Source organism: Ursus maritimus (assembly GCF_017311325.1).
Source record: "Ursus maritimus isolate PB19 chromosome X unlocalized genomic scaffold, ASM1731132v1 scaffold_X1, whole genome shotgun sequence".
In the NCBI taxonomy this organism is placed as follows: Eukaryota; Metazoa; Chordata; class Mammalia; order Carnivora; family Ursidae; genus Ursus; species Ursus maritimus.
This window is the reverse complement of record NW_024423319.1, coordinates 124,187,589-124,198,783: the sequence shown is the minus strand read 5'-3', so window position 1 is coordinate 124,198,783 and position 11,195 is coordinate 124,187,589. Positions and strand designations below refer to the sequence as shown.

The following is an 11,195-nucleotide window of genomic DNA, read 5'->3' as shown; positions in this document are numbered from 1 at the left end:
TATATAGTATACTTAAGGATATTCCACAATCGATAGACATAGTAAGTAAAACGAACTAGTAGTAAATTAGTGATTTATAGGTCAACCAGATGGCTGTTATACGTGATGTGTGATCATAATAGTCATTGAGACGTAAGCGCAGGCTCCGCACCTGCTTGGCTTAAGGCGGACAAGCGCCCCCGGGGGGCCCCAGGTGAAGCCTCCGCTTGGACTCAGGCACAGGTGGCGCCTGGGGGGGCGGGGCGGACTCGCGCACGCGCAGTAAGAAGCCCGGGCCGGCTCGCCCCGCCCCCCACTCGGAGGCCTTCCGGAAGTCCCGCCTGGGGGCGGGGCCAGAACCGGCGGACGAAACAGGGAGCCGCCGCGCGGCCGCTTCCGCGGACACGAGCGCCGGAAGCGGAAATGCGTCACAGGGGCGGGCGGCGGCGACGGCGGGTGGCGTCGGGAGCGCCTCCGGCGGACGGTGGGGGCGCCGGGCGGGGAGGCCGCGGCTGCCGGGGTCGTCGGGGGACGGCGGTGAGCTCGGGCCTGGGCGGCGGTAGCCGGGGGCGCAGGCGGAGCCCCGCGCCGGTGAGCGACACCCCGCGACCACCTTTTTCCGCGAACGGGGTCGGAGGCTCCGGGGGGCCAGGGGCTGTGGGAGACCGGGAGTTCCGGGGGGCCGGGGTCTCTAAGGGCCGGGCTTTCTGGGGGACCGGGAGCTCCGGGGGTCGGGGTCTCTAAGGGCCGGGCTCTCTGGGGGACCGGGAGCTCCAGGGGTCGGGGGCTGTGAGAGCCGGGGTTTGCAGGGCCCTGGGAGCCGGGGTCTGCGAGGCCAGGGGCTCCGGGAGTTCCGGGGACTCCGGGGGACCGGGGTCTGCGCCTCTGGGAGACTCTGGGACCCGTGACCCGGGATACGGGGTGGGAGGCTGGGGGCGGGGAGGGGGTTGTCGAGGTCTGTGAGGGCCGGCGATTGGGGGAGGGGGCTGGGGTCTGGTAGAGCCGGGGGTGCCGGGGCCTCTGGGGGGCTGGCGCCTGCGGGGTCTCCGGGGTCCACGGCCCGTGATGGAGGGACTGGCAGGCTGGGGGCTGGGGGCTGGAGGGGGAACTGGGGGGGTTGCGGTCTATGAGGGTGGCGGGAGGGCGGTCGGCTCCGGGGAGCCGGGGTCTACCAGGAGCGGGGATCTGTGAAGGCTGCGGCCCGGGGTGGGGGCCTGCAAGGGCGGGGGATGCGGGAGCTCTGGGGGGCTGACGTCTGCAGGGTCACTGGGACCAGTGACCCGGGGTGGGGGGCTGGGAGGCTGGGGCCGAGAGGGCGATGCTGGGGTCTGTGAGGGCCGTGGCCTGGGTGGGTGGGGGCGCTGGGGGGTTGCCACCTGCACGGTCTCTGGGACCAGTGACCTGGGATTGGGGGTGGGGGGAAACTGGGGTCTGGTAGGGCCGGAGGTGTTGGGGGCGCTGGGGGGTTGCCACTTGCAGGGTCTCTGGGACCAGTGACCTGTGATTGGGGGTGGAGGGGAGCTGGGGTCTGGTAGGGGTGGAGGTGATGGGGGCTCTGGGGGGTTGCCACCTGTGGGGTCTCTGGGACCAGTGGCCCTGGATGGGGGCCTGGGAGGCTGGGGCCTCCCGTGGGCTGGAGTCTGGGAGGGTCCTGAGCTGGAAGGGGAGGGGCATGGAGTCTGCAAGGGCTGGAGTTACCTGGGGGGCTGGGGACAGTAGGGATACTGGGGGTGGGAGGAGGGGTCTTCCAGGGCAGAGGGATCAGGGGCTGCTGGGAAGACCCCATGTGGGTCCTGGGGGCTGTTTCGGTGTCATAGAGGCTAGGGTGAAGGGGTGGGGGAATGGGGTTGTCCCAGGGGCTTGGGGAGCCTGGGGGTACCAGGGTAGTTATGGATGGCAGTGAGCAGTGTAGGGAGCCTGGAGGCCAGAGCCTGGGGCCGGGGCAGCTGGAGGGGATGGAAGTCATAGGGGCCGCGGGGTTGTCACAGGGTGGCCTGGGGTACTTGGGGTAGCTAAGGGCATGGGAGCCATGCTGGGGAGACGGGTAGCCATGCGACCGGGGGTCATTGCCCCGAGTCTGGCTCAGGCTCCTTTGTGGCCCTCGGCATCCTGGGGGGAGGTCTTGGGTCTCAGCCAGAGCCTCTCAACCCCCTAGACCGGGCCGGGGGGCTTTTCTGTCCTGCACCAGCTCCCTGTCTGAGGGGGCTCCCCTCAGCCCCCCAGACCAGGCCAGGTGCCTTTTCTTCCCTGCACAGCCCCCTCCCTGTCTGGGGGCACCCCCGCAGTCCCTAGACTGAGCCAGGTGGCTCTTCTGTCCTGCACTAGCGCCCTGTCTGGGGGGCCCCCCTCACCCCCTAGACCGGGCCGCGGGACTTTTCTGCCCTGCACCAGCCCCTTGTGTGGGGGCGCCGCCCCAGGCCGAGCCTCCGGGCCTGACGGGAAGCCTCCCAGCAGTGGGTGGGTGGGCGGGGGAGGCAGCCACTGTATTGTTTGGGTTCCTGCACTGGAGCTCGGCTTTCCAGAAGTGCACACTCGTCAGACCAGTAGGAGAGTCTTGCTTTAGAAAAGGCGGAGGAGGACAGGTGCACACGGGGAGCCCCAACTTCGCAAGGGCCCTTCTCCTTTTTTTTTTTTTTTACTTTATCGCGGACGTAGAGGGCACATGAGCGTGCAGTGGAGTTGTTCAAGCTGACGTTTTGGCCAGAAACTTCCTTCCTGTTTCCTTAGGGCTGCCTGCTCCACAAACCCTCCCTGCGTCTGGAGCTGAGCTCCTTCCTGTCCAGAGGCTTCTAGCCGGCAGCCTCCCGGGGAGCTGGGCCTCTCCTCCCTGCATGGGAGTGGGAGGTGCCGGCGGTGCTCGCTCTGCGGCCCTGGGAGCCCTGCTGCGGGGCATTGGGTGCGGCTCCGCGCCCACAGACACGGGCACAAGGCTCCTCGTAAAAGTTTTCATCAGCCCGGTTTCTTTTCTCTTTGATCCAAAAAAACCCGCCACAAAACCTGACTTCAGGAGATGGTGGGGTTCAACGAGCTAGAGACCGTTGCAACGGCATGGCAGAGGGGCACACTTGTTTCTCCTCTGCGGGGCTGCGGTTCGGGCCTGCCGCACGCGGACGCTGCTGTGCGGCACCCACCCTGACCGTCCATGTTTGTGTTCCAGGCCCAAGGACCCGGCTATGGCAGCGGCTACCATAGTGCACGACACGTCTGAGGCGGTGGAGCTCTGCCCCCCGTACGGCCTGTACCTGAAGCCCATCACGAAGATGACCATCAGCGTGGCACTCCCGCAGCTGAAGCAGCCCGGGAAGTCCATCTCCAACTGGGAGGTGATGGAGCGGTTGAAGGGCATGGTGCACAACCACCAGTTCTCCACGCTGCGTATCTCCAAGAGCACCATGGACTTCATCCGCTTCGAGGGCGAGGTGGAGAACAAGAGCCTGGTCAAGTCCTTCCTGGCCTGCCTGGACGGCAAGACCATCAAGCTCAGCGGCTTCTCCGACATCCTCAAGGTGCGCGCCGCCGAGTTCAAGATCGATTTCCCCACCCGCCACGACTGGGACTCCTTCTTCCGCGACGCCAAGGACATGAACGAGACGCTCCCGGGGGAGCGGCCGGACACCATCCACCTGGAGGGGCTGCCCTGCAAGTGGTTCGCCCTCAAGGAGTCGGGCTCCGAGAAGCCCAGCGAGGAGGTTCTGGTCAAGGTGTTTGAGAAGTTCGGGGAGATCCGCAACGTGGACATCCCCATGCTGGACCCCTACCGGGAGGAGATGACCGGCCGCAACTTCCACACGTTCAGTTTCGGGGGACACTTGAACTTCGAGGCGTACGTGCAGTACCGCGAGTACGTGGGCTTCATCCAGGCCATGAGCGCCCTGCGCGGGATGAAGCTCATGTACAAGGGTGAGGACGGCAAGGCCGTGGCCTGCAACATCAAGGTGAGCCCCTGCCCGGCCGCCCACTCTGGCCCGTTTCAGAGTTGGGGGCAGGGCCCCCCGCAGCTGGTTTGGTGGCCCCGAGACGGCTGGCAGGCCCCGTGGCGGCCGGCCTCGTGGCATCGGTCCACGGGGACGGTATGGCCCTGGTACTGGGAGGGGACACAGTGTCTCGTAAAAGGGTGACGTTCCTCTTTGCAAACAAGTGGTGCAGGCCAGTCGCGTCTGTCCGTGGGCGCTCCCCAGCTGGATCGTCAGGAGAGCTCAGCGTTGAGCCACTGAGTGTCTGCGAGCGTTCAGATGTGGCCGCGGGATCCGGGCCCCGCGTCCTGGTCGGACATGCGCACGTGCGGTTCTCTGGAATGCACGCGTTTGTGCAGTGGGGCAGCACAGCCCCATTGCGGGTGCCACGTCAGGTGTTGGGTGTGCTCGTGGGTCACTGTGCTCTGCGCTGTTTTCCCCCCGAAGGTTTCCTTCGACTCCACCAAACACCTGAGCGACGCCTCCATTAAGAAACGGCAGCTCGAGAGGCAGAAGCTTCAGGAGCTGGAACAGCAGAGGGAAGAGCAGAAGCGCCGAGAGAAGGAGGCCGAGGAGAGGCAGCGAGCGGAGGAACGGTATGTGTGCAGACACGGGGCCTGCGCATGGCCTGGGGGTGTGTGTGTCTCTGTGTGCACGTGTGTCTGAGTGTGCTGGCTCTGCGTGTGTGTGCATGCGTACCCGTGTGCGTCTGTTCCCTTGTGTCGGCACATGTGCGTCCGAGTGTGTGCACGTGTGTCTGTGCGTGTGTGCGTCCGAGTGTGTGCGCGTGTGTGCGTCTGAGTGTGCGTGCATGTGCCCCCGGGGGGCCTGGACCGCGCCTTCCGTGCAGACCGTCCCATTTCCTGGCCCTTGTGCACTGAGTCCGAGGCTCCGTTAGCAAACTGTATGGACGCCCGATGAAACCGGCCGCGTTCTGGTAGAAACCGTTTCTATTTACAGGCTCATTACCTTTCAGGTCGTTCAGACGTCAGGGGCCGCGCCAGGACACGGTTCTTGCCCCCGTCCATCTTCTGCTTATTGTGCTATAAAAGGAACCTGACCAACGTTGTCACCTACGTTTTGGGGAAATTCTCCACATTCCATCACCTGTGCTGCACTTGTGTGTTTCACGGGTGGTTTCTGTTCTGTGTGTCGCCGGGTGTCCGGGCTGGCTGTGTCTGACGTGGCCAGATTGCCCGTCACCGGGCTCACGGTGTCTCTGTGTGTTGAGTGGACCCCCCTCTCCGCCCCTGCTGCTGGGTGCTCCTTCCGCTCTGACGCAGAGGCAAACGTGACTCTGGACTTGGGTTTTGCTCCACAGTCCAGTTTTGGGGCCGTGGGTCCACACCACGTGTGTTATTCCTGGCCTAGTGCCACTTTGTTCCCCAAGGAGGGGTGGTTTGCTGGCCCGTGCAGGATGTGACGGCCCACAAGTGGGGGCATGGCTGGAGTTGGGGATCCCCAAGCAGCCGTGGGAGCCCCGGCGTGAGGGAGACGCCTGGGGCACGTGGTGCTTCTGGCTGCAGAGCCGAGCTGTGGATGCTGCCTTTAGGGCAGGTAGAGTGGAGTTTACACTGAGTGACCGGTCCCTGTGGCCGCGTCCTCCTGGGCCAGAGCGGGAAAGGCCGAGGCGGGCGGCTCGGTCAGACGTGGTGCAGCGTGCACAGCAGCCCAGCCCTTGTCCTGGTGAGCACTGACTGCGACCTACATGCCCGTGGGCCCCGAGGCTCCCATGGGCCCCTCCCCACAGCTTCTCAGGAGGCCCTGGTGGTCTCACTAGAGGTGGGCGTCCTGGACCTTTACACTCGGATCAAGCAGGCACTTGGCCTTTGAGGACAGGCCCCACTGTCTGTCTGGGCTGGAGGCGTGATGAGCACAGACCGTTCCTGGACAGCGGGCGTTGCCTCTGCTGTGGTCACGGAGTGCTAGTCAGGGGCCAGGCCTGGGAGGGGAGGGGGTCAGGCTGGCCCGGCGGAGCCCGCTACCACCCACTGTGGCCCTTTCTCAGCCTGAGTGTGCAGGCCGGCCCCAGGGAGCCTCAGTGCCTGTCCTCGGTCACTGGCGCGTGTTCATTTGGCTGGTTCAGATTCTCCGAGGGGTGGAGCGTGGCTGGTGGCTGTCCTGCTGTGGCACGTGACAAGCCCTGGGGCTCCAGCTCCGCCTCTGCTCAGAGCTGCGCCTGCCTGCAGGGGGGGCCCCCTGAGGCTGCTTGGACCTGCGCCCTTGTAGCTGGTGGGGCCTTCCCACACATGACCCTCCGTGCCTGCTGAGGCCATGGAACTTTTCGCCTTTGCTAGTGGGAGCCCCTGGTGCCTGTGCTTGGCCTGCCTCCCTGCTGGGCCGCGAGGGGGTTTGCGTCTTCCTCCGTTATGTTGGGTGCAAGGTCTCTGCGGCTCTAGCGTTACCCTGGCCGGGTTGTTGTTCTGCAGCCTGCTGACTCCCTGCCTGGGCTCAGAGGTCTCACCCCGTCTCGTCCTGCTCTGCGCGGCTTTCAGTATTTTACCGCGTCTGTCGGTTATCCGAGTAATTTTGAAGCCAAAGTGCGGCGCGGGTTCTGTGGAAACGCACCCTGCAGTTCTTGCAGACTTTCCCTGCGGGAGTCTGTGTCTCTCCTGGGCTTGCTGTGGGTTTGTTTTAAAGAAGACTTGCCGTCTCCAGGTGGTTTTTTTCTGCCGACGTGACAGGATTTCCGCACGCGGGTGCATGCGCTCAGGGATCCCCGGTCCAGGGAAACAGACCTCAGTGCACGCTGTCCTCGGTTTTCTGTCACTGTGGCTTTGCCTTTTCTAGAATTTCACACAAAAGGGATCACAGGGTACGCGGTTCTCTGCATTGACTCTTTCCCTTAGCAGAATGCTTCCAGAACCTTCCACGTGGCTGTGCACATGTGTATTCTGTTCCTTCTAGTGGTGCCCCACGGCCCGTTTGCGGAGCCCTAGTGATGGGGGCCTTGTGCCCACTGGGAGCACGCATCAGCATCGCCTGGACACTGAGTTGTTCTTTTCTGAGCGGACGGCCGTGTGCAGAGACTCTGCTGCCCGGGCCCGCGGTGTCTGATGTGCTGGCAGGCCTGCGGGTGCTGGAGCGTGTCGTGACGCTCCTGTCTGCCCTCTGCACTTTCCCCCGGGACGGGTTTTGCTCCCGTCGGCTTGCGTGCCTCCTTCCTTGTGCGGCAGGAGTGCTGTGCGTCGGGGGTCCGGCTGGAGGTCCTGTTGGAGGTCCTGTTGGCGGTCCCGGCTGGCGCTGTGCCAGGAGCTCCCCCAGGCCCCTGCTGGCCTCTGCAGCTTCTGGTGTGTGTCGTTCAAGCCCAGACTTGCCGTGTCCATCACATCCCCCTGTTCTGTTCCTGCTGGCTTCAGGGTCGTTGGCGAGAGCCTCCCTGGGAAGGTTCTGGAAGTCCTCCCTCCGTGTCCACGTCCACTCCTCCGGCTCCTCGCCTTCAGCAGACACCGACTTGGGGGACAAGGAGTTCACATGACCGGTCTCGTGAACGAGCTCCAACACCTGTCCTGTCCCCACTGCCTTAGAACTACCACTTGGCCGCGTCCTGAGCGCTCACCCGCGGCGCAGTGCCTCTGCTTCACGGAGCCCTTCGTGTGTTCTGCGCAGGAAACAGAAGGAGCTGGAAGAGCTGGAGAGAGAGAGGAAACGAGAGGAGAAGCTGCGCAAGAGGGAGCAGAAACAGAGGGACCGCGAGTTCCGCCGGAACCAGAAGAAGCTGGAGAAGCTGCAGGCGGAGGAGCAGAAGAAGCTGCAGGAGAAGATCAGGCTGGAGGAGCGCAAGCTGCTGCTGGCCCAGCGCAACCTGCAGTCCATCCGGCTGATCGCCGAGCTGCTCAGCAGAGCCAAGGTACGGCGCGCGGGCGCGGGGGCTCTTGTCCGGGGCCCGGGAGCCGCCGGTGCGTCTCTGACACGTGGGGCCGGCGTCACCGCCCCCTTCCCGCAGCTGCTTGCAGCCACGAGTGACAGCGTTAGTACCGACGGTGAGGCCGTCGGCTTGTAGTTCTTGCCCTTCCTGCCTCGTTCCGGATCCTAGAATGCATGCCCGTCTCGCAGAGCTCCTAGAACTTTGAGTTAGCGGAATGTGCGTTCACACCTCCCAGGGTTGGTCCTGAGAGCCTTCAGGGAGCTGGGGTGGAGGGTCACCATTACCCCCAGAGCAAGGGAGTGGCTGAGCTCTCTGAGGGTTCCCTGGCCCTCGTGGCTGTCCTCCCACTGCAGATGCTCTGCCCAGGGCCGTCGGGACGGTGGGCTTTGCTCCAACCCCGCAAGCCAGTGGCCAGGGGCGGCGGGAGGGTGAGGGCTGAGCCTGGTGATAGAGAGCGGCCCTGCGGTGTCCCTGGGGAGCTCAGGGCACACTACGGAGCCTGGTTGGGCCACGTCCCTCCTCCGCAGCCATGGAACTGACAGGTCTCAGCCGGTGCCGTATGGATGAGCGCCTCAGTGCTGAGAGCCTCCTTGTTCCTCCGACCCGCTCCTTCCGGAGGCCCGACCGGTAACTCCTGCGAGCCGGGGGCCGGGGACACGCGGGGACCTCGCCCGGCGCTCCTTGTGCTTGGGCAGGCCGCGTGCCCCCGCGGAGTGAGGCGCGGGGCGACCCCATAACCTGTTGTCTAATTACAGTTGTGATAAGTCCCCGGGAAGGAGACTGGCAGGCGCGCTGAGACGTGGCAGCTCAGCTCTTGTTTCATGGTGAATATTGAAGACGCTAACCCAGGCTAGGCCCCGCACGTCCCGCGGCGGCCACGGCAGCGTACGTCCGCCTCGTAATCTCAGCTCCCCGTTGCTGGTGACCGCTTGTGACCTCACAGCAGGCCCCGTGTGCGCCTCGGAGGGGCCAGGCCCCTCCCGAAATGCCTGCCCCGGGGCTGTGCCGTGTAGCTTTGCCACGGGGTTTCCTTCTCGCTCGGACGCATGCGGCCCGGGCGTGGTAGGGACGGGCGGGCCGCACTCTGGCCAGAGCGTCCACCCGGTACCCCCGGGCCTCAGGGCACCTACAGACCCAGCGCCACCTTGGAGCGTGCGGGGGGTTGTCGGGGTACATGTGCGCGCCTTCCCCTTTGTGCTGCAGGCAGTGAAGCTGCAGGAGCAGGAGCAGAAGGAGGAGACGCTGCGGCTGCAGCAGCTGGAGGAGCGGCGGCGGCTGCAGGAGGCCGAGCTGCGGCGCGTGGAGGAGGAGAAGGAGCGGGCCCTGGGGCTGCAGCGCAAGGAGAGGGAGCTGCGGGAGCGCCTGCTGAGCATCCTGCTGAGCAAGAAGGCCGACGACCCCCACACGCAGGATGAGCTCGGGGTCTCCCACGCAGACCTGCTGCAGCCCGTGCTGGATATCCTGCAGACCGTGTCGGCCAGCTGCGTCGGCGCGGCCTCCCTGCATCCCCTTGTGGGCCCGCCACCCCCCAGCACCCCGAAGGAGACCCCGCCCTGTCTGGAGACCGACACCACATCGAAAAATGTGAACGGGAGCGTCGCCGAGGAGGCCCAGTGCAAGGAAGGCCTGAATTCTCGCCTCGCGGCAGCAGGGGACAACTCCCCGGAGAAGAGGTGCCCCGGCGTCCTCTCCTGCATTCCCGACAACAACCAGCAGCCCAAGGGCTTGCCCGCCGCCTGTGACCAGAACACGCCCAAAAAGGACATCCGTTCTGAGCAAGACAAGTGCAACCGCGAGCCCAGCGGGAGCCGAGGCCGGGCCAGCGGGGCTCGGGGGGAGGACGACAGACACAAGCGGGAAAGGAGCCGGCCGCGGCGGGCTAGTAGCCGGGAGGACGGGAGGCAGTCGCGGAAGGAGCGGCGGCAGCACAAGAAGCACTCACGCCAGGACGACAGCCCTCAGCAGCGGAGCGCGAGCCCCGACCACAGCCGGTCCCGGAGGTCCCACAGCAGAGAGCGGTCCAGCCGGAGGGAGAGGAGCCGAGACCGCAGGGGCGGCTCGGGCAGGAAGCGCAGCCGCCATCGCCGCAGTGACCGAGACCGGTCGCGCTCAGGGTCCCCCAGCCGGCACCGCAGCACCTGGAACAGGTAATGCAGGGCGTTCCCCCACGCGGCCGTCCAGCGAAGACCAGGACCCGTGGAGCTTCCTGGCTCCTCTTCTGCCCAGCCTCCGCAGAACACAGCCAAGGAGACACCGTGCAGGAGGGCCACGCATTACATGTCTGCCTTCATGAACATCTGGCGGCCCTTCTGTTCGAACACGTAGTCTTCAATCGCTAGCTTTAGTTTTCCCTTAAAACTGTTGATCCGATAGCTTTAATGTCACCAATTCTCTCTAAATCAGGAAAAACGCACTGGCCGGCAGTGCTAAGTGCATAGCCACCGTGTACCTGTAGTGCAGCATTTCTGTCCCGTTCAGGGAGACCCCCACGCGTGCGGACTTCATGGGAGGCATGTTGCACGTCCTTGGGCACAAATCATCAAATATGGACAGCCATGGTCCCGCAGGGCCCCCAAAATATGAAGCAGCCTTGCCCTGGTGGTGTTTTTTTCCTTTTTCTTTTGTAATTTTAACTGATGATTGGGAAGCGTGGTTGGCGGGATGCCAGTGGAACCCAGGGGTTGTGGCACGTTCCGTCACGTGTGGACACAGTGCACGTCCTTAAGATCAAAACTCAGACGTGCTGTCCTTTTAAGGTGTCGGTGCGTGGGGGGTCCTCCAGCATGGTCTCATGCTCTCTCACTTCAGAAACATTCGCGTTACAAACTGGTGATTACGCATTAAAAAAAAAAAAAAAAAGTTGGTTAAAAGCTTTGGTTTCTAGTCAAGGTTAGCGTGTGTGGTTTTTTTAAGAAGCTGTTTTGCTAAATTATTTTTACTTGGAACGTTTCAAACAGATTTAAGGCTAAAAACTTGTTAAATTTTATAATCATTTGCTTCTCCAACTGAAGCTCAAGAAATACTTAAAAATAGCTGTAATGTTTGCGTTAGGAAAGATGGTGTTTATTCCAGTTTCCATCTTTTTGTGAAATAAAATCTTTTTCCAATGAACTAATATTTTCCCTATTTCTCTTTGTTTAAGCTCTCTGGGCTGTGTTACTGAACTGAGCCTCGTTGAGCAGATTTGAAATGGATTTAGAACCGCTGATAGGCAACGACTGATTTCACAGTGCAGTTGTTACTGTAAAATAACTCCGTGGAGGAGAATCCTGGGTCCTAAGGAGCGTTCGGTTTGTTTGCGGAGCACAAGTTGAGCAGATTCACCAAAGCAGTCTTTTGAAAGCGAAAGAGCCCGTTTTAAAAATGAATGAAAGTAAAAGGGGTTCTTTTCTCAC

General features: G+C 63.3%; 1 protein-coding gene across 1 annotated transcript; it reads left to right on the top strand.

The window, feature by feature from the left end:
- The first annotated feature begins 462 nt into the window (after nt 1-462).
- AKAP17A (A-kinase anchoring protein 17A) lies at nt 463-10,911 on the top strand. Its single transcript, XM_040635058.1, has 5 exons — nt 463-570; nt 3,137-3,914; nt 4,380-4,528; nt 7,542-7,782; nt 9,004-10,911. Exons 2-5 carry the CDS (start codon nt 3,153-3,155, stop codon nt 9,949-9,951), a joined length of 2,100 nt encoding a protein of 699 aa, XP_040490992.1. The 5' UTR covers nt 463-570; nt 3,137-3,152; the 3' UTR covers nt 9,952-10,911.
- The last annotated feature ends 284 nt before the right edge of the window (nt 10,912-11,195 follow it).

Bases quoted from the DNA above. Each gene is read 5' to 3' on its own strand.
- AKAP17A (XM_040635058.1), top strand. From the start codon at position 3,153: ATGGCAGCGGCTACCATAGTGCACGACACGTCTGAGGCGGTGGAGCTC. The intron at 3,915-4,379 runs GTGAGCCCCTGC...TTCCCCCCGAAG, and splicing joins CCGTGGCCTGCAACATCAAG to GTTTCCTTCGACTCCACCAA. The intron at 4,529-7,541 runs GTATGTGTGCAG...TGTTCTGCGCAG, and splicing joins AGGCAGCGAGCGGAGGAACG to GAAACAGAAGGAGCTGGAAG.